Consider the following 26,638-nt stretch of genomic DNA (forward strand, 5'->3'; position numbering starts at 1 on the left):
GGGGGAGCAGGTATTCAAATCCAGTTTGCCAGATTAGAAATCAGCACCCTAACCACTACCCCAAACTACATGGGTTCACAGGATAGGGTTTTTAAAACATGTGATGCTCTCCTTTGTCCTTTTCTAGCGCCATATATTTGAATATTTGGTCAGCTGTGTATCTATGATTTGTGGATGCTTTTATTATGGTTAATGTGATGGTTTTGCTAGTTCTAACGTTATGAACAGAAATATTCTCTGGGATCCAAGCCACTGTGTGTCTATAGAAGACATAGGGTTTTTAATACAACCAAAAGTTTCCTCAGCTGAATGTACCCATGCCTTTAAGGCCATTAGCCATCGCGGCCATCAGTTCAACTGAAGACACTTGAGAAGGAGGCGGCGAGAAATCCGCTCCGTTACGCGAAACGCGCGCGAACGCCAAGAAAAAAAAAAAAAGTAGTAAGCGTAACTCCCGATGGCAGCTTGCGGACATGCGCACACGCAGCAGGATTTACCCGCGGCGGTCCCGTTCTCTCGCGCGAGACCGTCGTTCCAGTCGATCGTTGAAATTCTCTCGCGAGGCCTAGAACGCGCGTGCGTGCGGCTTCGGCCTCCCTTCCTCGGCCCCTCCCACCGCCCCTTCGCGCGGCTTCCCATCCCGCCTCCCGCTTGTTGAGGGGGGGGTGCCCGCCGCATCACGTGACGGCGCCAGGTTTTTTAATGTTTACATACCAAGCGGGCTGCCCGTGGTGGCGCCCTTACCCGCGGTGGCGCCCCACCCCCCATCCCGCCATCATCGGCCGCCGCCTCCTCCTCGCCCCTCGCCTCCCGCCGACCGTTTCGCTTTCATTTCCGGGCTACGGGCCGCAGTCGGTGTGGGGGAAAAGAAACCAGTGCCAGTGCCGCTGCTACAGCCAGTGCTGCTGCTTCCCCTGCCTGAGGCGACGATACCCCCCGCCGCAATTCTGAGGGACACGGAGGCGCCGCGCCCGGAGGAGGGGGGGGAGGAGGCGGCGGCGGTGGCGGAGGCGGCGGCGGCGGCAGAGGGGAAGAAGAAAGGACGCGGGACAGGCCGCCTGGGCCGCTGGGCCTGCCCCGCCGCCGACATGGAGGAGCTGGTGGTGGAGGTGCGCGGCTCCAACGGGGCCTTCTACAAGGTAACGGAACAACTCGATGGCTCCTCCTCCTCTTCATTCTTCGCCTCTGATGGAGAGCGGGAGGCCTGGAAAGCGGCTGGGCCTTGCTTGGGAACCGCCGCCTCACGCTCGCCTTGGCCGGGAGAAGCTCAGAAGATGAGGGGGGGAGGCGAAAAGAGGGGAGCAAGCCCCCCCCCTCTCTTCTCCTACAAGTTGTGAGGGAAGAAGAACCCCGCATTTCAGGCCCGGAGGAGGAGGAGGAGGCCAGCCCTTCAGGGCGCCTTTAGACATAGCGGGTGTCTGCGAGACGCCTGGCCCTGGAGTGGAGGGGAGCCCCACAAATGATGCTTCTGAATTGGGGGGCTTGGTGGGGAGACGTTGGGAATAACTGCCCGTTCTTAGGCGGAGGGCAGCAAGCTCTGGAAGTATTTCGAGGTGGAAAAGTGTAATTCTCTTCAGGGCGCTCATAGTCAAGCTCAAGCTGAGCCACGGACGCTCTTGCTCAGTTAAACGGTTGGTCTGTCGGGCCTTAAGGTGAGGTAATGAATAACAGGTAGGAAGTGTGTGTACTCACGCCTCTGATTTCACCCTGTTGTCATAAGCGTTTTCGTGTAGTTTAAGGGAGGGATCCGTGGAAGTTTCTTTCCTGAAGTTCAGAGTTCTTTTCCACAGTCAAGGCCTGGTTCGGTAAGAGGTGACTTACTTTATCAGGAGTTTTACTCATGCCTTATGATAAGGAAAAATATGGGATGAAGAGAAGAGCCATTCTCCAGTGGATGAAACTAAATCAAGGATTCTGTTGGGGAAGGTTAAAAAGCTGAACTTTCTAGGGGGAGGTGGCTTGCCCTCGCCCTCCAGGTGCTTCAAGGTCTATCTTTCATTCAAAATGCTTTAAAATACTCTTACCCTCAGTACATGAACTAAATAGTGTAAAGTAACACTATTGTTTGCATCTGTGGTTCAGGATATGGGTTTACACTGAGTCTATATTGTCTTCTGCTGAGGTGACTAATATTCTGTTCGTAACTTCCTGCAGAAGCTTTCCATTTACATGACATTTTCTGTGTCTTTTTAGGATGGCTTGCACAAACTATTCTTAACCATAGATTCAAATGGGTAGCCATGTTGATCTGAAGTAGCAGAATAAAATCAGAGTCCAGTAGCACCTTTAAGACCAACAAAGATTTATTAAAGGCATGAGCTTTCGAGTGCAAGTTGGTCTGAGGAAGACTGCTTGCACTTGGAAGCTCACACCTTGAATAAATCTTTGTTGGTCTTAAAGGTGCTACTAGACTCCAATTTTATTATTATTAACCAATAAGTACTGTTTTTTGTTTTAAGTATATCATAATTATCTAGAATTGGAGGCATTGTGCTTTGTCTTCTGAACTGTTGCTTTAGGGAACAAAGTACCTTTTCATAATTTTGTGGAAGTTGTCACAGAAAGGGTATTTGCAGCTCCGAATTGCTTTGCCTGTTGGGCTTGCAGAAGTGTATGTTGCTCTTTCTGAAATAGTTTATCAGTGTTTGTATTTTTACTGTAAATAGAAGACAGTTGTTCAGAACTGTAATCTAGGCATGCATGTTTCTGTTTGGGTATTGCAAGCCATTCTTTAAGAAGATATGGAACTTGCAAACAAACATGTATGTATAACACGTATTTCAGATTTCTAAATTTAAAACATTAGGCAATACTATCTGGCCTCTCAAATGACATTTTGTTTTAAGATTATATAACAGGTAGAACCAGCTGGATTTAACCAACTACAAGGAGTCAAACATAGATACCATAGAACTTTTTGTTTAAGGGAAAGGGAAACAAGACAGGAATTTCTATTTCATTATTTCATTTAATGAAATTAACGTATTTAAAAAAAAAGCTTTGACTTTATTTTCTATCCATGGTCTTTAATATGTCATTGTTAAGAGTGTGCAGAAAAATGAATGGTATTTATTGAGTTTGGATGTGTTGTACACAAAAAATATTGGTATCTCTTGGTCTTCCCTATACTGATGTGGGATTTGGTAAATATTCTGAAATGCCAAGGTTTTTTTGCTCCATTATAGTCTTTGGGGATCATTATAGTTGGTGATCCCTGTAGGTCAGTGGTTCTCAACCTGGGGGTCGAACGACCTTTGGGGGTTGAACGACCCTTTCACAGGGGTTATGGCAGGGCAAGCAGCTTGACTGGGGGAGGGGTACCATCCACACAACAGACTTCCAGGGTAGAATGAGATACAGCGGTCTTCTGCCTGGAGCAGCAGAAAAGAGCGAGATCGGGATGGCGGGACAAGAGGCAGAACTGAACTGAGAAACCCTGGGAGAAAAAAACAATTTATATAAAATCATGAACAATGGATCTTCACACTATTGGTCAGTTTCAGTTTAATTTCTGTGAAAGAGCACTTGTATAATTCTATGGTTGGGGTCAACTCAACATGAACTGTATTGAAGGGTCGCAGCATTAGGAAGCTTGAGAACCACTGCTGTAGGTAATAATGAGGAATTGATTTTGGAGGTATTTGGGGCTCTAGTGCCTTTCCTCAAAAAAAACCCCAAGCGTTTTGACAGATTGGACCCACAAAGAAGGTGCCCCCATTCTGTTATTTCCAGTGGAGGCAAGAGCGGCTTAAAGGGAAAACGGTTCCTTTAAAATTTAAATGCCTTTTGCAAGCCATGAGAGCAGCAGGCGTAAACTTCAAAGTCTCTTAGGACTTGCAGTCTCTGCAATCAGCCTTCTCCAAGCTGCGTGTTTAACTTGAAGACATGTAAAGGGACTGAGAGCCTTCTAAATATACTCTTATCTGCATTTGTGATAGGATTTTCAGTCTGGCTTTTTTGGATAACTGGAAAAATTGCAATAACATCATCCAATTCAATTACAATAACAATTGTTTGAAGTATCTGAACAAAGAGTTTTATATATAATAATAATTTTAAAAAATAAATGTAACTGAACATGAGAAGTAAAAGGATGCGTGCTTTTCCCTGTTGGTTAAAGCAAATCTGCAAATATAATGGCTTTGAGCTCAAGCTATAATATCTGCTGTAATGGGTCATTCATAGGGAAATACTTTGGCCTTCATGCTGTAAAATTACATTTGAATGGTGTAATTAGTCTCAATGTACAAGGATTCTTTTCCTCATCTAAAAGCAACATGCCTAAGTAAAACATCTTATACTTTTACAGGCATTTGTGAAGGATGTACATGAAGATTCAATAACTGTTGCATTTGAGAACAAGTATGTATCTTTTATTTATTTATTTACTAGTGGCAAAGCCCGTTGTATCCAGGAGTACAACGGGCACTACAGCTTGGCGGTGGGAAGAGGAAGGGGAGGAGTTGTCCAGTTTGTAAGGGCATGGGGTTGAATGTGTGTGTTGTGTGGGAGGTTGTGGTGGCATGGTGACAAATGAGGGTGTGGGTGTGGAAACATGGATTGTTGGTTGACTGTAGGAGAGACTGATTTTTGGGAATTGTGACATAGTGGTTCCAGATGAGATTTCCAGAGCCATGTCTTCACATATGTGAAGGGAAAAATCAGACTGGAGACTATTCTTAGAGGGAGATTGCATGGCAACCAATTCCTACCAGTTCTGCATTCAACGTCATTTCCCTTCTTGTGTGAATTAGGCCACAGACACCGAAATGTCCCCCTGCCCTAATCCACATGGAATAGTCACAGTACACAGGTGTCCACCCTGCTACTTCTGTCTCCATTTTTTTTATGGTTGATAAAATGTTCAGACCAGGGACATCCAACCTCCATATGGGACCTGGAGATCTCCTGGAATTGCTGCTAATCTCCAGACTATAAAGATCAGGTCCCCAGGCAAAAATGGCTGCTTTGGAGTGGTGACTGTGTAGTATTGTATTCCATTGAGGTTTAGGGATGCCAGCCTCTAGGTGGGGTCTGAGAATTCCCTGGAAGTACAGCTTGCCTCCAGGAAGTTAGGCTGAAGGGAAAGCAGTTGGCTTGCAGAAAAGCCCCCTCTCATTTAAAATACTGCTTTGGCCAGCCTCACTGTTGGAGGGAAGAAACACCCAAGCCATGTGTATTTCTTCTGCGTGACTCTCTGCGGGTTTGAGGTGTCCTGCACAGGGTTGTTGTACAGATGAAACAAGAGGCAAAAGAACACCTGCCGCAGCATCTGTTGGGCCAGGAAGCCCTCACACCACCTCCTGGCCTAAGGGGGAAAGGAGGCCAATCCCCCCCCCCCTGGCCCACTTAATGTGTCCCTGTCAACAGCCGTGGGCAAACTGGCTGCAAGCTTGCCCCGGGGGAATGGGGGGCTGTGTTACCTCCCTATTGGTCCAAAGTCGGGGGCCGGGGACAAAGCAGCTTCCAATTGGTCTGAAGATCAGACTGGCCCTGCCCACCTAATCCTTAGCTTTTGATATTACACAGCGAAGCTGTTCCAGATTTATTTATTCATTTATTTTGTATGCTCATTCCCCTGTGGCTCATGGCAGTTTACATGGGAACATAGAAAACAATGTGTGGAACTTAGTGTTTTCCCTCTTAACATATAAATTCCCTCAACGATAATATCAACATTTATTTATATTATAACAGAGGTAACGGTGCAAACAGGTCCAGGGGCAGAACTCATGAATGGATTTTTGGGAAAGAGGGAGCAGGGGCCCTGTGGATGTTGCTGGTTTCACTCGGTCTCAAATGCCTGATGGAAAACCTCCCATTTGCAGGCGCTCCAGAACTATTTTATCTCTGTCAAGGCCCTTGTCACCCCTGTGAACTCATTCAACCAGGTGGGAGCCAGGACAGAGAAGGTTCTGGCCCTGGTTGATGCCAGGCGGGCTTCTTGAAGTCCAAGGATCATTAGCTGGTTGGTGGTGGTGGAGTGTAAAGCTGTTTGAGGGGGCATAGGCAGGGAGACAGTCCCTCAGGTACACTGGGCCCTGACCGCATATAGCCTTAAAGTGTTGTCATACAAAATTGTAGAAGATATATTTTGGCTTGCATTTAATTTAACCATCCTTATCCATGGTTTATATATTTGTGAAACAGCATGGGGGGGTGGAACATGTCCGGCTGTCCGAGTTGGAATGGGACCAATCAGGTTGCAGCCAGTGCTGGCTGCACCCTGGTTGGCCCTGCCCCTGCAGCTCCCGCCCTGCATCCCTGGACTCTAGCCTCTTTGCTCTCAGATGCTTCTCAGTGCCTGGATCCAGCAGGTAAGGGGAGAGGGCCCTGAGCAAAGGGTCGTGGTGGAGGGTCTGCTCATGAGGGCCTCTCGGCCTGCTAAGCGGGGCCTGCTAACGAGGGCCTCTCAGCCTGCTAAGAGGAGCCTGCTAACGAGGGCCTCTTGGCCTGCTAAGCAGGGCTGCTAATGGTGGTCTCCTGGCTGCCCAATCTGTACTGAGTTTTGTCCACTAATTCTAATATTAAAGTGAATGATAAAAAATATCACGTAGATCTGGGCAGTTAAAATAGTTTTTGTATTTTAGTGTGTATGTGCACTCACACACACACTAGCACTTTCAATCATAAGCATGTATTTGAAACCCAGTCTCACTTACGCTGATGGGTGAGGGTGAGTTATAGAAATATACTTGCAAGCTTGAATGGCAGCTTCAGTTTCTCCTTTGAAAAAGTCTCCCATTGAAAAGTTTTTAAAACTTCCTTGAATATTGTATGCCTTTGAATTTTTGTCTATATATCCACTTTCTGATGAAAGCTCTCCTTGCACTGAAAATCCCAGGAATTGAATGTGTTGGCCTCGGGTGGGGCACAGATGAGAGTGTGGCCATCTGACTCGTGTACCATGCTCCCAATGCATCCCCAGATGCCCTGCCAGTCCTGCTGCAGGCGGCTGCCTCATGGACATTACAGTTCCCTAGACCAGTGGTCCCCAACCTTTTTTATCACTGGGGACCGGTCAACACTTGACAATTTTACTGAGGCCTGGGGGGGGTAGCATTTTGCTGAGGGACGTCGCTGCCACCGCCTGAGCCCCTGCTCCACTTGCTTTCACGCCAGCGCCCCTGACTTCCAGCTGCCTGCTGGGGGGCGCTGCCAGCAGCAGCAGCCCAGTGCCACGCTGAGGGGGAGCCCCAGCCATGGCGGCTGGTGGAGAACACAAAAGGTGAGCCGGCGGCAGAGAGGCAGGGGAGCCCCAGAGGCAGCACCCAGGGAGGAGGCGGTGGAGAACATAACAGGTGAGCCGGCGGCAGAGTGGCAAGGCAGCCCCAGAGGCAGCGCCCAGGGAGGAGGGCGAGAAGGAGCTGCAGCCCGGTACTAACTGATCCACGGACTGGTACCGGTCTCTGGACTGGGGGTTGGGGACCGCTGCCCTAGACTGTTAATTCTGGGGGACTTTAATGTCCATGCAGAACTGACATCCTCTGGCAATGGGCTGGATCTGGCGTCAGCCATAGTGACACTAGGGCTCTCGCAGTTTGTTGTTGGCCCTACCCACCAAACAGGCCACGCCCTGGACCTCGTTTTTGGTGCATGGTTAAATGTGGATCCAGTCATGATTATGGCCCTGTCAATGTCAGACCACTATGCTAGGGTTGCCACTCCCACTCAGCTCACTCACAGAGACTTATGGATCTAATTAGATTCCTGAATGCTCTGCGGGACCCAATGCCTCCTGATACTTTAGATGGACTGGTCAGTGACTGGCATGACAGGATGCCACAATCGATGAGATAGCTCACAGACGTCCTCTCTGCCTCCATCTCAAGCGAGCCCCCTAGTATACAGAGGAACTGCACTGGAAGAAATGGGAGCTGAGATGACTAGAGCAATTTTGTAGGAAGACTCATGACGATGAATCTAGAGATCTTATTGAACGCAGATGAAAGGCTATGAGATGGCGGTGAAGTCAGTGACATGCATCTTGTCTGCGCACTCATGCTCAGCACAACCATTCAGGATACTACAATCCCTCACTGGCCTCAGCCAATTGGATATTAGCTGTGAGGTATTTGCGAATCACTTCGCAGACAAAACCTTAACTCTCCGCCATGACCTTCATCCAACCTTGGAAACAGAAAGTGAATTAGAGCTCCCTTGGCCGTCTTTGGAGAGAACACTGAGTTACTTCAGACGACTCTCAAAACTAAAAGTGGACAGGATGCTAACAGCAATGAGGCCAACCACTTGCTCACTAGACCCATGCCCATTGGGGCTCATAAAAACAACGGGCATAAGAATTGGGGCCCCCCTCAGGGAAATAATCAACCTCTCTCTCACAACGGGAGAATTCTCAGAAGGACTAAAAGAAGCAGTGGTGCGCTCATTGCTCAAAAAACCATCCCTGACAACTATTGCCCTGTCTCACAGTTAGTGTTCCTGGGGAACTTAGTTTAAAGGGCTGCAGCAGACCAAATATCAGCATTTCTGGAGGAAACTTCAACCCTTGACCCATTTCAGTTGGGTTTCTGGCCTGGCCATGGGGTGGAAACAGCGCTAGTCACCCTGACGGATGACCTCCGTTGCCAGCTAGACCAAGGTGGGTCAGCGCTGCTTATACTATTAGATCTGTCAGCAGCATTTGAGACTGTCAATCATGAGCTCCTAGCTCACTGCCTTACCGACGCCAGGATATGGAGGACAGCTCTCAAATGGTGACCGCCTTCCTCCTGGGTCGTGGACAAAGGGTTGAAATAGGAGAGAGATTATCCAACCATCATCAGCTCGCATGTGGAGTCCCCCAGGGAGCAGTCCTCTTCCCTATTTTCATGTACCCTCTTGCTCAGCTGGAATGGAGGCTTGGCCTGGGTTGCCACCAATATGCAGATGACATCCAGCTCTTCCTCCTGATGGATGACTGTCCCGATTCCCCTCAGAAACCTTAGCCAGATGCCTCAAGCAGAGTTGTCTGAAGCTCAACCCATCAAAGGCAGAGGTCCTGTGGCTGGGTAAGAAGGGACCAAGCAAGGAAGCGCGCCTAACCCAACCTGGACGGAATGCATCTAGCAGTCGCTCACTCCGCCAGAAACCTGGGGGTGATCCTCAACACCTCTCTCTCCATGGAGGCACAAGTTACAAGAGTGGCGCAGCAGGCCTTCCATGACCTACGCCAAGCTACTAGCACCCTACTTGGCACCAGAATACCTAGCCACAGTGATCCATGCGACGGTCACCTCTAGACTGGACTTCTGCAACTTGCTGTATGCAGGCCTACCCTTGTCCTTGATCTTAGCTGCAATAGGTGCAGAACGCAGTTGCCAAGATTCTCACCAATACACCATGGAGATCTCATATCTAGCCTATATTCAACAACTCAACTGTCTCCCAATTGAATTCCAGATCAGGCTTAAGGTTTTGTTTCTTACCTTCAAGGGCATATGCAGTCTGGGCCCATTGTACCTAAGAGACCGCTTATACCCCTAAAAGAGCATTACACTTCGCCACCGCCAACTGGCTGATGATCCCTGGCCCCAAAGAATCACCTTGGTCCTCAACAAGGACCAGAGCATTTTCTGTCCTGTCCCCAACCTGGTGGAACGAGCTCCCTGAAGAGATCAGTGCCCTGCCTGAACTCCCACAATTCCTCAAGGCCTGCAAAAGGGAGTTCCTCCACTAGGCATTTGGCTGAGACCGACCGCAGGTCCCTCTCAGACATCCCCTCCATGGTCTGCACCAGTCTGACTTTTCTAGGGGCCTTAGCTAAGTTACCGTTCCTGTTTTACTGGTGTTTAAAATCACTGAAATTGGGTTATTTAGAACCACTGTTAGATCATTGTTGTTGTATTTGACTAAGTTATATGTTAGTTCGTTCCATGTTACCCCCCCCCTCCGTGATGTTATATATAATCCTCCCTGAGCCATATGGAAGGGTGGCACAAAAGCCTAATAAATAAATAAATGAGGAATTACTTCCTGCCTCAAACATGGAAGATAGTGGCACTGAAAAATATTTGGAAAGGTTTGACGCTTCCTAATATGAATGATTTTTTGAAATTAGGAAAACTTTTGATGTAATGTGTCCAGGATTGGGACTTTTATTGGTATTTGTGTTTTGTAATTCTTAGCAACATTGTGATGCCTTCCTCTATTGGAATGGTCAGTTGCTTAACATTCTCATGTGGGGGTGGGGGTTAACTTTAGTTCTTAGAGAAACAATCATACATGTGTTTGTAGTGTTATAAGTGTGCTGTGTAATTCTGTCTGTCAGATAAACACTCTTTTAAACTAATACCTGTTACCATTAGTAGTCACATGTAGTAAAGTGACATGATTCTGAAATTTAAATTTTGAACACTTTGGATTAATTGCAGTCTGCTGGATTTTTTAAAAAAATTGTTGCATAAATATTGTGCTGTATGTGTGAGTATGCACCTATAACAGTTTTGTATTTAGTGCCTCAAAAGGTCAGCATAGTGAAAATGTGACGGGGGCTAATACTTTCATGTATATTAAAAAAAAAACTTGGAAAGGTTTTTTTTTTTCAGAACTCAAATCAGTTTGAGGGCTTCTTTTAGGTTTGTTAATTTTTCAGGGCTGTGATGATGTTATCCATTCAGTTGTGTCCCACCCTCGGCAATTCTATCGGAAAGTCTTCGCCGTGCGTTCCTGTCTCTGACTGTTTCTTCTAATTGATTTGTGGTCCATCCCTGTATTGGCTTTGGTCATGTCAAGCCAGTGGATCCTTTGATGACCACGTTTCCTTTTGCCACTGACCATGCTGAGCATTAATGATTTTTCTAACTAGTTTGATCTCATTATGTGTCCCAAGTAAGTGAGCTTTAGCCGTAATATCTTCTAATGACATAGTTTGCTCCTCTCTAAAACTATCTTGTTGGTAACTTTGCTGTCCATGGTATTCGCAGCATTCGTCTCTAACACCATAATTCGAAAGCATTTATTCTCCTGTATTCCGACTTCAGGGTCCAACTTTCGCATCCATGGCTTGTTATGGGGAAGACAACATCGCTGACTAGCCAGCACTTTTTATTAAGGCTTGGTATCCTTACTCTTCCATATTCGGTCTAACATTGTGTTCTGGCCCAGTGTTATTCGCCTTTTGATTTCACGGCTGTATCCACCACTTTAATTGATCATAGAGCCAAGAAAGATGAAATCATCAATACATTCAATGTTCTCTTGGTCAATTATGACTTTGATGCTACTGACGGTAATTGTCATGATCTTAGTCTTTTTGATATTTAGGTATAGTCTCATCTTTTCACTTTCTTCTTTTAGTCTCTTTCTCAAGGTCTTCAGATCATACTCCGATTCAGCAAGGAGTGTTGTATCATCTGCATAGCGGAGATTATTGATGTTACAACCTCCAGTTTTGACTCCGATCATAGATTCGTCTAGATTAAGCTTCCACATAATTACCTCTGCATAAAGGTTAAAAAGAAAGGGTGATAAGATCTACCCTTGTCTCACTCCTTGGATGACCTTGAACCAATCAGTGTCTCCATATATTGTTCATACTGTGGCCTCCTGGTTGATGTACAATGAACTGATGTGGTGGGTTAAGTGAGATGATACTCCTAATTCATGTAAGGCGTCCCATAGCTTCTTGTGATCAACACAATCAAACACTTTAGAATAATCAATAAAGCGTAGATAGATGGCCTTTTGATTGTCACGTGTTTTTTCAAGAATCCAGCACAAATTTGCAATGTGGTCTCAGGTTTTGCGACCATGTCGAAAACCAGCCTGGACATCTAGTAGCTGAGCATCAATGATTGATTTCAGACGGTTCTGGATGATCTTCAATAAGATTTTACTTGCGTCGGAGATCAGAGCTATAGTTCGATAGTTTGAGCAGATGCGAGCATCTTTCTTTCTTAATGGGATAAAAACGGACCTTTTCCAGTCTATTGGCCATTTGCCAGTTTCCCAGACTTTTTGGCATAATGCTATGATTGCTGCTGATGGAATAGACCTGAGTAGTTCCTCCAGAATGTTATCTATGCCAGGAGCCTTATTATTTGGGAGCTATTGCAGAGCCCAGATCACTTCTTCTTCCAGTGTAGGTGTTTCCAATTCGTGTCAATATTGAAAAGGAAGGCTGGTGACTGAGGCACCTTGGTGTTTGCATATAATTCTTCTGCATATTGTTGCCATTGATCCTTGATGTTGGTTTGGTCAGTCTTTTCCATTCTTTTCTTTGATGGTCACTTTATGAACAGTGAAGGTGCTCCGAACTTGTTTAACCTGAACAAATAGGCTTCTGGTGTGGCCTCTAGTCCACTCCTCTTCCAGTCAGTTGCACCATTGCTTCCAATACGCTTCCTTTTCTTGTCTAGCAGCACATTGAAAAACTGCATTTAGCCTCCTGAATTCATCTCTCATGCCAGCAGCTTTTGCTACTCTTTGTTTTTCAGCAATTTTAACGGTGTCAGATGTTAACCATTTGCATCTTCTTTCTGGTTGTAACTCCACTTAAACTGTGAAAAGAATGTTTTGCTATATAGCATAATATACTTGTGGAATTCTTGTCATTGCTTGTTTATGTGTAAACTTTACACTATTCAGTGGCAGTAGATTGCTTTCTAGACCAAGTCAGTTGAGCATTCAGTTGAACAGAACTTTTCAAGTTAGTGAAATTATGGAAAAGCAGGAGACAACCCCGTTGCATTCAGGAATACAATGGGCGCTAGATTAGAGGGGTGTAGTGGATGAACTCTGGACGGCCTCCCTCTCCCCCCAAGACCTGGAAAGGCTGCATGCAGCTATTATGGAACTCACTGGCAGCCACTCACGCAGTAAGGATCAGTAGCCTCCAAGCCTCAGAGGGAAGTGGAAGGAGGAATGAGTGGTCAGGGGTGGTGGATGGAAGGTGATTGGCTGGCCACTGGACAGATATGCAAACCAGTTGGAGAAGGAAGCATTCAAGGGTGGGACAGCTGCCCTGAGTGAGTATTAATCGCTGAGTAGCACTTAAGCCATGAGACCTGCTCCTCCTCCATGGTCTTATCAGAAATATATAGTGGAATGGATTTAAAGTTTGATGCTGGCTTTTTTTTGTAATGATGATGAACATTGTTACTTTGTATTTATGCTACAACAATTTTGTCATTGCTTTAAGACAATTATTGGAAAGTGAAGAGTTTAGGATTAGGTTCTTTGGTAGCGGGAATTATAAAATCTGCTGTCTGGATCCATCATATCAGAGGGACTGTCTGCCTGCCTATGCCCATTCTGGAGAACATTCCACTGTTTGAATAATATCTCGGTTGTCCCTGGCCTTCCTGGCCTTTACAAGGGCCAGTGCCTTTTTGGACTTGGCCCCCACCTTTTGGAATGACCTCCCAAAAGATCTCAAGGCTCTGACGGAGCTGGCTGAGTTCCGCAGGGCCTGCAAGATAGAGCTCTTCCGCCAGATAAGTTTGAGGCTGGGATATGGACATAAATATCATCTTGGGCCCCTCCTCTAAACTAAGACATCCCTCTGTTGATCAGGTGATAGTATCATGGACTCGGTTGCTAAGTTGTATCTGTTTATTTTAATTCTGTAAGATGATGCTGTTATTGGGATGTTTACATTTGTATGGTATGGTTGTATTGATTGTATACTATGTTAAATTAAGTTGCCATAAGTTGGTGATGCCAGGAGTGACGGGATAAAATTGAATAAATAAATAAAATAGTTATTAAATAGAAAATCCTTAACTCTGGAAAATGATTATGGCTCTCACAGCCCAAAATAAAAACTGTTCCATTTCAGAAGTGCATTTTCACTTACTCTTCTAATAAAAAGAGTGATGCAGTTATGGTGACACAGGAATTCTGCTACTTCCATTGGTGAGGGCTTTGGGCAGGGCCAGATAGAACTACATTAAAGGGTGTAGAATGGGCTGAAAACAATGTGCATTGAAAACATTTTGGGACTATAGACAGCAACTGTAGCTGGGACTCAGCCCCTGTGTTATGCAAGCCTATATTAAATAATGTAATATGGTTGTCATTGAAATGCAAGGAGAATAAATAGGAACACGCTTCTAGTTTTTCATAGCTTATGCTCATGTTTTTGATAGATTCTGGTTTTACTCTGTTTCAGCTGGCAGCCTGAGAGACAAATACCATTCCATGATGTCAGGTTTCCTCCGCCTGTAGGGTACAATAAGGACATAAATGAAAGTGATGAAGTTGAGGTAAGAATAATTTTAAACCTTTAAGGGTAGAAGAAACAGTAGTAGGTAGACTGTCTGAAATAACTGCAAATGTTACTGTGGGTGGTGACCTGCTTATTTTCGCCAAGAATTGTTTGAGTAAACGAGTCATCTTCATGAGATAGAATTCTGCCAGCAGGGGCTAGTATTGTGCCTTGAGCTGAGCAAGCTTGGTGTAGTGGTTAAGAAGAGTACTGACTTCTAATCTGGTGATCCGGGCTTGATTCCCTGCTCCTTCACATGCAGTCAGGTGGGTGTCCTTGGGCACGCCACAGCTCTGATAAAGCTGTTCTGACTTAGCAGTAACATCATGGCTCTCTTGGCCTCACCTACCTCACAGGGTGTGTTGTGGGGAGAGGAAAGGGGAAGGTGATTGTAAGCTGCTTTGAGACCCCCAGTAGAGAAAAGCAGCATATAAGAACCAACTCTTCGTTGTCTTCTTAAAGTTAATTCTAGTTTACTTGGTAGTGAAGGTTCTTAAAGGTAAAGGTATCCCCTGTGCAAGCACCGAGTCATGTCTGACCCTTGGGGTGACGCCCTCTAGCGTTTTCATGGCAGACTCAATACAGGGTGGTTTGCCAGTGCCTTCCCCAGTCATTACCGTTTACCCCCCAGCAAGCTGGGTACTCATTTTACCGACCTCGGAAGGATGAAAGGCTGAGTCAACCTTGAGCCGGCTGCTGGAATTGAACTCCCAGCCTCATGGGCAGAGCTTTCAGATGGCTGCCTTACCACTCTGCGCCACAAGAGGTTCTTAGGATGGTTCTTAGTGAAGAACCATCACTAAGATGGTTCTTAGTGAAGGTTCTTAGGATGGGGCATAAAACCTTTGAAGCCTAGAAACAAAACTGAAAAGAAAATAGTTCTCACAAGAATAAGTTATCCCACCTACTTCTCCAGAAGCCAATAAAAATAGCTATTTTGTCACTTACTTTAGATGACTTCGCAATTCTTTTTAAAAATGCAGCATTTCATGAAGTAATCTGACAATGAGACTAAAGAAACTACAAAGAGTAATGAATTATCAATTATCAAATATTAAACTGTCTTATACTCTGCAAGAGTGGAGAACTGCCCATAGAAATCTTCATGTTGGGTGTGGTTTTGCTTTGTCACCTAATGTGGTCAGGTAGTTCATATCCTGTGTTTTTCAGCCAGGAATACCTAGCTGTTTTTCCTTTGCAAGGTTTTCTGAACCTAATTAATAGGGCAGTAGCCCATGTTTAAGGAATCAAGAGAAAAAGTAACTGCTTTTAGATGGAATGCAGGGTGTATAGCTGAGAAGGATATGGCTATGAAACACGTTCTGAACCATGACCTCACTCTTCTGGCAAATATGTACAGTACTGCTAAGAAGAGTTTGCAAATGGTAGGATTTTTAGGAGTTTGAACACGCCTCTCATATTTAATATTTCAGAATGATTGATACAGTGAATTGTTGTTAGGGAAGGGGTATATATGAATATTGTTGCTTTTTTACCCTTAATTTATTGTCTGTACTGCTTTTCCACTAGACAACTGTTTCTTCATTGCTTTACAATACAACGTTCTACACTATGATTTTGTTTAGGTTTATTCCAGGGCTAATGAAAAGGAACCATGTTGCTGGTGGCTGGCTAAAGTGAGAATGATAAAGGGTGAGGTAGGAATATATATATATATTAATATTAATACTTTGCAGTGATATTTAACGGTAAATTCTGGATTTTAGTGTCTGGTAGGTCTTTTCCAGTGTTTGTTTACTGGAAAGCTTTGACTAGGCATACTATGCAGAGCTAAAAATACAGTATAATTCAAATTTAAGCATGATTCTGTTGTTCTTTTATTAGTTTTATGTAATAGAATATGCAGCCTGTGATGCCACGTACAATGAAATTGTCACAATTGAGCGTTTAAGATCTGTGAATCCCAACAAGCCTGCGACAAAAGATACATTTCATAAGATAAAACTTGATGTGCCAGAAGACTTAAGGCAAATGTAAGTACCAGTTTTTTAATTTAATGAGAAATAGTAATATAATTTCATGTACCTTACTTACCAGTAAAGTGCAGGGTGTACCCTTTATACGTGTCATAACCTAGATATAGTTTATGGTTAAAGGTTCTCAAAGCATTGTTTATAGTATAACATTTAATTTTTAATTTGTGATAAAATATCCATGAGTATGAACAGTTAAGATGCTTCCGCTATTAGTTGTAAGTAAGTGAACTAGGTAGTGACTTAGTTAAAATAAAAAACTGTGAAAATAAGTGTAAATATAATTGTTAATAAACTTTTCCAGCATCAGTTAGTCGCTTTGAACATGGTGTTAAAATACAAGCAATAGTTTGTTCCTAACTATGCTTTCTGGAAGACACTGCCAGTGGAAAAATACCACTGATTTTTGCTGATATCTCTAGCCCTGCAGTGAGTTACTGACCACCAGTAGCCTGGGGGTGGGGGGGATGCCTAGCAGGCTGAAATTGGAGTGAATGAAGTTGAAAAGATGGCTTCTGCAAATGCCAGTAGCATTGCATTGTGGCTGACCTCAAAATATGTTAGTGTATTTCATGTTGTGATATATGTTGTGATGATGATGATTGAGTCCTTTTGCCAGAACCCATACAACTCATTGCCTTTTGCCTATTGACAAAGATAGATTAGCTAGGAAACAGCAGAACGCTCGAGGAATCTTCTGTTTCTTCTGTTTCTGTAGCTGAGAAGAAGAGAGTACAGAGCCAAGTAGTACAGAATAGATTACCTTGAGGTCTGTTGCAGTTTTGATTGTTTTATTCTGTTGGCTGCATGACAGACCACACAAGTTAATCTATGAATTGGTGAAATACACATTTCATAAATGAATTTGTTTTTAGGTGTGCTAAAGAATCTGCACACAAGGACTTCAAAAAGGCAGTTGGGGCATTCTCTGTAACATATGATTCTGAAACTCATCAGCTTATCATTTTGGTAAGTCATTGTGCCATTGGATGAATTCAAATAGTCTGTGTTAGATACAAGATTTTACAAAGAAATTGTATTTTCCCTCCCGATTTTTTAGTCTATCAATGACGTAACAACAAAGCGTGCAAATATGCTCATTGATATGCACTTTCGCAGTCTTCGGACCAAGTTGTCATTAATACTGAGAAACGAAGAAGCAAGCAAGCAGCTAGAGGTATGATTCCTATAATGGGTCTGAATATGGGAAAGTTGCGTTGTGAACATTCTGTATTAGAACCTTATAGCGTTGTGGTGTTTTCTAAATATTGCTTTGGGAATAAGGGCATATTAAATTTAATATTTGACAAAGCACAAGTAATCTATAACAAAGAAGCTGGAAGAATGTGATAAGAAATTATTATTATTATATTATATTATGATTATATTATCATCATTATTGTTATTTATTTTTGTGTGTATATATACACATACATATATACACATATACATACCACCCTTCCCTATGGCTCTGGGCAGTTTACAGAAAACATTTCAGAACATTTACATGGAACAGTATCAGTATCAATATAACAATATAACAACAATAACATACCAACTAGAACAGTATTTCGACAGCAATAACTTTGACACTCCCTTGGTAGGTTCGACCTCTCAGTCTGGGGGGGGTGATCTGTAGATGTTATGGGTGAGTTATTGTAATTCTAATCCATATCTTTATTTTTAACTTTACTTCACTCTGTACCAAAACTATAAGCAATATTCTATCCCTAAGTAAATGTCTCAGTAAACCGATATAGTGTCATAATTTTGCTTGCAGGAAACTGAGGCCTTATAGACTTAAGAGTAATTAAGTTGTCCATAATTCAGTCAAACTATGAGCTCAGGTAATTTGTGCTTACTTGAATCACTGCCCAGGAACACAGATCAAGAGTGGAATTATTATTTTGTTTGAACTGGCAGTAGAAATTCCATAATAACCAAGAGTCTTTCTACAGAGTTCAAGACAGCTTGCTTCACGATTTCATGAACAGTTTGTTGTACGTGAAGATCTAATGGGTCTGGCCATTGGCACACATGGTGCTAATATTCAGCAAGCTAGGAAAGTACCGGGTGTGACAGCAATTGATCTTGATGAAGATACTTGTACATTCCATATTTATGGTGAGGTAAGCTGCATCCATAGCATTGCTGTCACAGAACATTTTGGATTCAAGGATGTTGCAATTCTTCCACTTAAATTTCTCTCCTTAGGACCAAGATGCAGTAAAGAAGGCAAGAAGTTACCTTGAGTTTGCTGAAGATGTCATACAAGTTCCAAGAAACTTAGTAGGTATGTCAGTTTGGGATATTAGCATAAAGCGATTGGAGTCATGTTTACAAACAAGAGGTACTATTTTGAAAAATAGATAAAATTTGATTTTTAAAACTTTCCCAATAAACAAAAGTGTTGCTATCAATCTTGATAAGCTGGCATTATCAAGATTGATAGCAAGACTTCTGTTTATTGGGACACAGCAATACTGTCTCAGTAATGCAGGATGTAGCTCATGAAGATACACTAGAAGGTTTCATAAAATATGCAAAGAGAATTTCTGAAACATTGATCATTCCAATGACAGTGTTTGGGTCTTGCTGTCACTCCCATCTCTGAATTTGGTGGCATCACAAGGGCTTACCATGGGTGGGGATCATGCTACTTTCCAACAATCTCTAGGCACCTAAAGAATCAAGCTTATTGTTGATCTGATACCACTATTTTGTCCTCATGTGGTTAGTTCTGTTTAAATTTTCCTTTCCCTGTTCCACAGAAGGTCTCAACAAAATTGCGTCTGTTTCCTGCTCTTAAAAGGTGTCCCCACTCCCATGGGAAGCAATACAATGTTTGCAAGGGGATATTAAATTTTAAGAGTAAAAAGAACTAGTCTTAGTATCTGCAAAGTACCTTTTGCCTGAGAAGGCCTGACCTGAGAACATTTTACACAGTAGATAGTTTTATTGTATTAGCCATTTGCCATCACAATACATTTTACATAGTAAGTCATTTGCAAATATAGAATGAGTGCATGGAGTTACCTTGGAGTTCAAGGAAATGTAGTAAACAGTTCTTGATTTCGAAGTAGGGAGGGTATGATTTGGGAGGGGGAAGAAAGTGCTACAGAAGCTGGGTGCTGAAGAATGGTGCATGGTTACATTGGTTGGTGGGCTGTAGGCAAAGCAGTACGTGGTATAGTCATTGTTGCTAGCATGTACTTAAGTAGATGGGCACCAAAGTGGATTTGCTCTGCAATATTAGTGCTATTAATCCTAATAGCATTTCTATTATTGGGCTCCTTTGAAAGGCTGTAATGGTATGGTCTACTGCTGACACCCAGGCTATAGTCCAAATTATTTTGCCTAGCAGTACGCACTGCAACGAAGTTTCAGGAAAATGGGAGTGGGTGAGAGGTGGGAAAGATGACTTAATACAAGTTCAAAAACTGGCCTGCCTACCTTCTGTCATCATGCTGTTGTGGTAGTAGGGTTGCTTGGCCCTTCTATGTTCTTACATTTCTTTAAATCCTCTGGGGTGGATTGTAAATATTGAAGCAACCCACCCTCATCAGTTGAAACAGTCTACAGTCCATTATTTGATTGGCATATCTTTTTCTACATAGAACTAAAGGCCACTTTTTCCTTCCCAAAGCTAGAGACCCACTATTCTTTCCCAGACTTAACAACCTGGTAAATGACGAATAAGAGAAATGGGTAGCAGAAATATGCAGCCTAATGATTTCTTTGGTTTGCAACCAGCTTGGTCCTGTGGGTACCTGCTTGAAGAGTAGTGCTTTCTGGGTTGGCCTTGCTTTTTTTTTCACCCACGGACACCCTGGGAAAGTTTGCTGTCTCGTTGTTTACCAGGGCAGCCCTTATATATGATGCTAAAATAGTATTTGTGAGAATAATAAGGTCTGTTATTGCTATGTGCTGAGTGAAGAGTCCATGAGGTATGCAAAGTCAGACATAAGCAGGTGTATTCTGTGTAAAAAGAGCTACATGCAGAAAACTTACAAAATATCATTTCACTGAAATTAAAGCCTATTGTAGCAGATACACGGGCGCTAGCATGGGTGGAGGTGAAGAAAAACGGCAAAGAGAGAGGTGGAAAGAAAGAGTGAGTAAGAAATAGAGAAAGAGGATTGAAAAAGAGAAAAGAAGAAAGATACAAGAAAAGAGAGAAAAGTGAGAGCAAGTAGTATAAGTAGAAGGAAAGAAAGTTAGAAAGAGATAGAAAAAAGAATAGAGACAAATAGAGAGGGAGAAAAAGAGATAGAAGGAGAGATGCAGAAAGAGGTACAAAAGAGAGAGAAAGTGGGGAAGGGATAGCGCAGTCTCCCAGGCTGGCTGGGGCTTTTTGTGTCCGGACAGACTGGGAGAGACGACAGCAAACAGCCTTCCCAGACACTCTTCCTGGCCCATAGGTTAGTGGAGGCAGTCTTGCCCCCACACTCACCCATGGGCCAGGAAGCGGGGAGTGTAGCCAGCTATCCCCCCCCCCCCGCACTTCCCCACAGGCCAGGAAGCTTTTCCTTGGGCTCTGTGAGCTGCAGGAGTGCTTCTCAGCCCGTGGGTGAATGGACCCAGCCCTCCCCCCCCCCTGCACAGTCGCTGGTGGGCCGGGAAGCCCAGCCCAGGGGGTTTCCCGGCCCCACCAGGCCTCCCCCCCACACACACACACTCACCAGCTTCCCCCCCACACTCAGTCAAGAAGTATATTTTAAGGACTGGGGATAACAGGGACAAAAGTCCAAGGTGGTGCCTGCTATTGCAAAGTGATTGTATCACAGGTAGGTAAAATCTGTGTTGCTGCAGGAATATCCTTCTGAGTTAAATTAATTATACCTGCATCATGTCTTTTTCAGTTACCTGAGGAAAAACAATAATGGGATGTTCTTGCGTTCCTTTTATAGGAAAAGTTATAGGAAAAAATGGAAAACTCATCCAAGAGATAGTGGATAAATCAGGCGTTGTGAGAGTAAGAATTGAGGCTGAAAATGAGAAAAATATTCCACAAGAGGAGGTAGGTGAAATAGATTATATTTGCTGGTGCTTGGGTTCAATAATGGACTGCATGAGGGCTAATAGATAACCTTTTTTGACAAAAGATGTTGGGCTTTTCAGCTGATTTAGTCACTAGTAAGGAGCAAGTTCTCAGTTTGTGGGAGTATTTGGCTTCTACAAATGCATAGGTGGCATTTAAGGTGTAAAGTGCCTTTCACCAGGTTTGAATGGTGGTAGCACATGCAGCCCATAATGGAGAAAGATGGCTTGGCTATGACTTAGAATCATAGAATCACAATTATCCATGGTTCCTCTATATATGTGTGAAACAGCCTCGGGGGTGGAACGTGTCCTGTTATCCAATTTGGAATAGGGCCAATCAGGGTGCAGCCAAAGCTGCCTGTACCCTGATTGGCCCTGCCCCTGCAGCTCCCACCCTCTGTCCCTGGACTCTAGCCTCTTTGCTCTCATGTGTCTGGCAGAAGAGTTTCATCTTGCAGTCCCTGCAGAAAGCTGACAATTCCAACAGGGCCCTTAGCTCTTCCAGGAGCTCATTCCACCAGGTTGGGGCCATGGCTGAAAAAGTCCTGGCTCGGGTCGAGGCTCAGCATAACCAGTAAATTCATACCCACAGAGTGAAGAGCCCTCCGGGGGGGCATAAACAGATAAGCAGTCCCACAGATATATTGGACCCAGGCCATATAAAGTCTTAAAGGTTAAAACCAATATCTTAAACTTGATCCAGAAGCAGACTGGTAACCAATGCATATGATGTAGCAGTGACCGAATATGGGCCGTCTAAAATGTTCCAGTGAGGACCCTTGCAGCTGCATTTTGTACCAGCTGTAATTTCCGGGTAAAAGCCAAGGGTAGGCCAGCGTAGAGCGAGTTACAGTGGTCTAGCCTGGAAGTGACCGTTGCATAGATCACTGTGGCCAAGTGTTCAGAAGGCAGGTAGGGCACTAGTCGTTAAATCTTGAAGTATCACAAACTAAAATTATTCCATGTTACAAGTTCCTTGCTATTTACTTTCTGTTGTCCTGTTAGATGATTTGCTGGATTAATTTTTTAATCTTAGAAAAGCTGTCTAGAATCACAGGTGCAGTAGAAAAAAATAGAGATTGTCTCTGGAGCTGTGAAATGCAGAACTAACTTTTGGGCCTGTATTTATACCTGATATGCAACTTGTAGGTCACTAAACGCGAACACAGTAATGTAACAACATACTGTATCAGTTCAGGAATCAAGTATACATCCCATTTTTATTTACCTGAAACTACAAGTAGCAAAGGTGGGAAAGTGCTTTGTTGGTGGGCTTGAATAGGTGTGTCATATGTTGTGGAGATCAGGTTTCAATATATTAAATTTGCCTCATGGCTATGACCCAGAGTCATATGGATGCACCATTGTGAAATGGTACTCAGGATTCATAGCCACGTCAGTGTAACATGTAAACTGGATGTTCTCCAGTTTACAAATGCATTGTAAAAAGATGGATTGTAGTGCTTTTCTGTCAAGCCTTGAGTTGAAGGTTCTGTATTTAATTCCTGTGTATATTTAATGACATCATTAACACATGCATTCCTTACACTGCAGGTGTTAGTTGTGTCATCAACTGTAGCAGGAAGAAAGCAAAAACCTGAACTCAAAACTTGGCAGGTAAGGCACATTTTTATCCTCTGTTTTAAATAAAACTGTAAACATACACATGCTCTTCTTGGATTTCTCCAAGACCAAATTTTACATGGGTTTCCAGATAAGGTGAAAAGTTGTTTTAGCAAAGCTGCATCCATATAGAACAAATACTGAGAATTTTCAGTGGTTGCTGCTGTGCAATCTGGAGGGCTGCAAATGTATTTAATTCATACTACTTACTGAGGATGTAATTCTGAATGGCTTCACTAAAATTGTTTCCTAGGGGATGGTCCCTTTTGTCTTTGTGGGAACAAAGGACAGTATCACAAATGCAACCGTTCTTCTGGATTATCACCTCAATTATTTAAAGGTGAGAGAGACAAGGATCTTATTAAACTGCACAAATGTTTGCAGTGTTGGCTTATTCTTCATGTTCAAGTGATTTATTTTTAACTTTGTGGCTAAAAGTTTACATTAAACACAGGGTTTTTATTGAAAGCAAGAACGCTGGGTTTTTAGATTATCTGTTGCACTACTCCTTTTAGGAGACTGACTTAATTCTGTTGCAAAGAGTTATATAGTAATTGTAATACTTGTATAGGAAGTGGATCAACTACGCTTGGAGAGATTGCAGATTGATGAGCAACTTCGGCAGATTGGGGCTACTTCTAGACCACCACCAAACCGCACAGATAAAGAAAAAGGATATATGACTGATGATGGTCCTGGCCTTGGAAGAGGTAGTCGACCCTACAGAAACAGAGGTCACAGCAGGCGTGGGCCAGGCTATGCTTCAGGTAACATTTTATTTATTTCTGTGTGGATATATTCATATAACAAAAAGGGAAGTACTGTCTTAGATACAAGAATCCCAAGTCCTCAACTACTAAGAAAAGCCTGATTATCATCTTGGCTAATATCTGATTAGATGAAGAAGGCAACCTCTACTAGTATCCAAACATGCATGCAAGTTTCTGTTTTCATTTTCTGCTGTTACACTGTAGAATGATTGCCACTGATACAGCCATAACAGTTTTAACTAAGGGTTAATTTTAATTCTAAAACTGATGGTTAGATTTGTTCATTTCAGTCTGGAGGCCTAGACTTAACTTCTGCATAGAGAACATGTATAAATTTATTGATCTGATGATACAGGCTTCCCACTGTGGTTGTTCACATGGAGTTGATCCACGTGATAAACCATTTTTCACTTCACATCCTCTTTGGAAAAGCCACCATGAGTGTAACATATAAGCTGAATCTTTAATATTAAGCAAGCTGCAAAAAACCTTGCCTTTGAGTGAATTCAGTGTAGATGAGCAGAATTTTTCTAAAGTATCTAACTGGCTTCAGTTAATTCTTTCTCATTGCAGGGTGGCAGCATTTTATTTATTCCTTCAATTTATACCCTGCTCCTCCCAGCAATATAAATTATTCTTGCAAGAGTAGGAAATTCACTCTTTTTGGAGAAAGGGAATTAGATTTAACTGGTTCTTTCAGATGGTTGGTTTCTGTAAATTACTGAGAAAATAGACTTGGTATGTTTTGGTTCTGTTTTTTTTTGGTTTGTTTGTTTTTTTAATTCTTGATAGGAACTAACTCTGAAGCATCAAATGCTTCTGAAACAGAATCTGACCACCGAGATGAGCTTAGCGATTGGTCATTAGCCCCAGCCGAAGAAGAGCGTGACAGTTACCTTCGTAGAGGAGATGGGCGAAGGCGCGGTGGAGGAGCACGCGGTCAGGGAGGAAGAGGTCGAGGAGGTTTCAAAGGTAAGACATATACATGATACATGATGGTATGTATGTTTTACTTTTTTAAAAAAATGAATGCCTAGGTGCATGGCTTATGGACTATTAAACATTAATAAAACTGTAGAGTAGTTAATCTCATACCTGTTGTATAACTGAAATGAAAAGGTGGAACTTTGGAGGTTTGCTGGGAAATACAGTAGACAAACAGTTCTTTCAAACTGAATAAAGAAGCAAAACTATAGTTCATGTACAGTAAGATATAGCAAGAAGTTTCCATTTTCCAGCTGCAGTGGTCCAGGGCCCAAAGCAGAAATTAACATTTTCAACTGACGCAAAATAATGAGGAGTACAAGGAAATATGAAGAGATTCCTAATTGAAAGGAATCCACTAAGCCTGCTTAAGGTACTGGACAGCTTGTTCGTTCTCCCAAGTACACGTAATCTTGAAAGTTACACAATCCAGAGGTCAAGATAGATTTGCAAGTTTCCTTACGTGTACATCTGTTAAGAGAAAGTTGCCCTCTGTTTAGAAGTGTTCATCCCAGCTGTCCTCCTAAAACGCTCCAACTTACATTTCAATGCACCAGCATCCAAGCTCAAGTAGAAACCTTAAATGTTCCAGGGTATAGAATTTAAATGCTGTTAAAGGTAGGAAGACATGACTTGCTATTCACCCTTTATGTGAACATACAACAGATTTCTCAAAAAAGTTTAATAATAAATGTTCAGTTATTTGTCAAAGTCTAATTTCTGTACAGTAGTCTGGGTAAGCACTGTTTGTTTTCACTTAAAAGGTGTGAAGATTATACATATTTTAGAGAAATACAAATGTTTTTGAAGTAAGCAGTTTGATGTAATAGCAACACTTAAATTGTCTCATGCCAACTCACTTGTATATTTAGTTGGCTAAATTAATAGTACTATATTGTGCCAAAAATGCTAGTATTCCAGAAAGAATGCCACCTGCTGATTCTTTATTGAATTTAAACATTTTTAAAAATTCTCTTTAATGCCTTCTTATTCAACTTGCAGGAAATGATGAACAGTCACGGACAGATAATCGTCAGCGTAATTCAAGAGATACTAAAGGAAGAACAACAGATGGGTCACTTCAGGTAATTTTTTCTTGTTGCATTTATCTTGGACTTAAAGCCAGTGAACATTCATACCTGCCATTGTTCTCTCCACAGTGGCTGTGATGCTTTCATCTGTGCTATTTCTACTCACAAACGGCTCCCCGTTTAAAAACTTCTTTGCTCTCCATTAGAAAAAAGCATCTTGCATTGTTGGTGGAAGGATTGGGCGGGGGGATGGGGGGTAGCTGACAAGCCTAATAGGTCCTTGAGGAGAGGGAGGGCTGACTAAACCATATGCAATGACTTAGGATAGCTAAGTATCTATTATCTTCCTAGATCAAGAATATGCTGCTTAGCTGCATCAGTTATTAACCTTTATATGCAGTCATTCTTCTGAACTGTCCCCATTTACAGAGGTTCAAGAAGATTAATAACATTTCAGAAAGGCTTAAAATCCCTAAAATACATTATAGTAATCCCTTCTCCCCCCCCCCAAAAAAAAAACACTGCGTTCCACCTCCTAAAATGTTGACAAAATCTGTATTTCTGTCCTATCCTTTTTCTGTCATGGACCTCAGAGCTGGGAAACAGAAGTGCTATGCTCCAGGAGGTCTTCCTGCCCAAGCACTGGCCAAACCTATTCAGCTTCAGCAGTAGACTTCTCACAAGCATTCATATGTAAATACTGTCTTTCAGCTCATCCTTCCTCCAGGAGCTCAGATGGCATACTTAAGTCCCCTCCCTGCTCTATTTTGTCCTTACAATCACCTTGTGAAGTAGGTTAAGCTGGTTGATTACACAGAGGTCAGTAAGGGAGTTTATGTAGATATAAGGGATCCGAATCTGGGCATGCCTGGTCACACATTCTGAATACTGTATTATCCTGCCTCTGTAACAAAGCAGCACACAAGGTGTTTTCCAGTTAACCATATACTTATGATCATTGATCAGGTGGCAGATAAATGCATG

At 43.0% G+C, this 26,638-nt stretch overlaps 1 protein-coding gene across 8 annotated transcripts in view; it reads left to right on the forward strand.

Annotated features, from left to right (window-relative positions):
* The first annotated feature begins 581 nt into the window (after positions 1-581).
* The window catches only part of FMR1 (fragile X messenger ribonucleoprotein 1), a 28,371-nt gene continuing 2,314 nt past the window's right edge, over positions 582-26,638 (forward strand). The window contains exons 1-15 of one of the 8 annotated variants that reach the window (XM_077309194.1): positions 582-1,139; positions 4,310-4,362; positions 14,114-14,207; positions 15,796-15,867; positions 16,055-16,203; positions 17,079-17,172; positions 17,264-17,380; positions 18,162-18,332; positions 18,418-18,496; positions 21,114-21,223; positions 22,801-22,863; positions 23,123-23,209; positions 23,441-23,636; positions 24,468-24,611; positions 25,626-25,708. In XM_077309194.1, coding sequence (XP_077165309.1) covers positions 1,089-1,139; positions 4,310-4,362; positions 14,114-14,207; positions 15,796-15,867; positions 16,055-16,203; positions 17,079-17,172; positions 17,264-17,380; positions 18,162-18,332; positions 18,418-18,496; positions 21,114-21,223; positions 22,801-22,863; positions 23,123-23,209; positions 23,441-23,636; positions 24,468-24,611; positions 25,626-25,708 — 1,563 coding nt within the window. In that variant the 5' untranslated portion in view covers positions 582-1,088. Of the gene's footprint in view, positions 1,140-4,309; positions 4,363-10,217; positions 10,423-14,113; positions 14,208-15,795; positions 15,868-16,054; positions 16,204-17,078; positions 17,173-17,263; positions 17,381-18,161; positions 18,333-18,417; positions 18,497-21,113; positions 21,224-22,800; positions 22,864-23,122; positions 23,210-23,440; positions 23,637-24,431; positions 24,612-25,625; positions 25,709-26,638 lie in introns of those variants that run through there. The other 7 variants (XM_077309192.1, XM_077309191.1, XM_077309197.1 and 4 more) reach the window with 7 other exon arrangements.

This window comes from Paroedura picta, chromosome 13, assembly GCF_049243985.1.
Source record: "Paroedura picta isolate Pp20150507F chromosome 13, Ppicta_v3.0, whole genome shotgun sequence".
Classification (NCBI taxonomy): Eukaryota; Metazoa; Chordata; class Lepidosauria; order Squamata; family Gekkonidae; genus Paroedura; species Paroedura picta.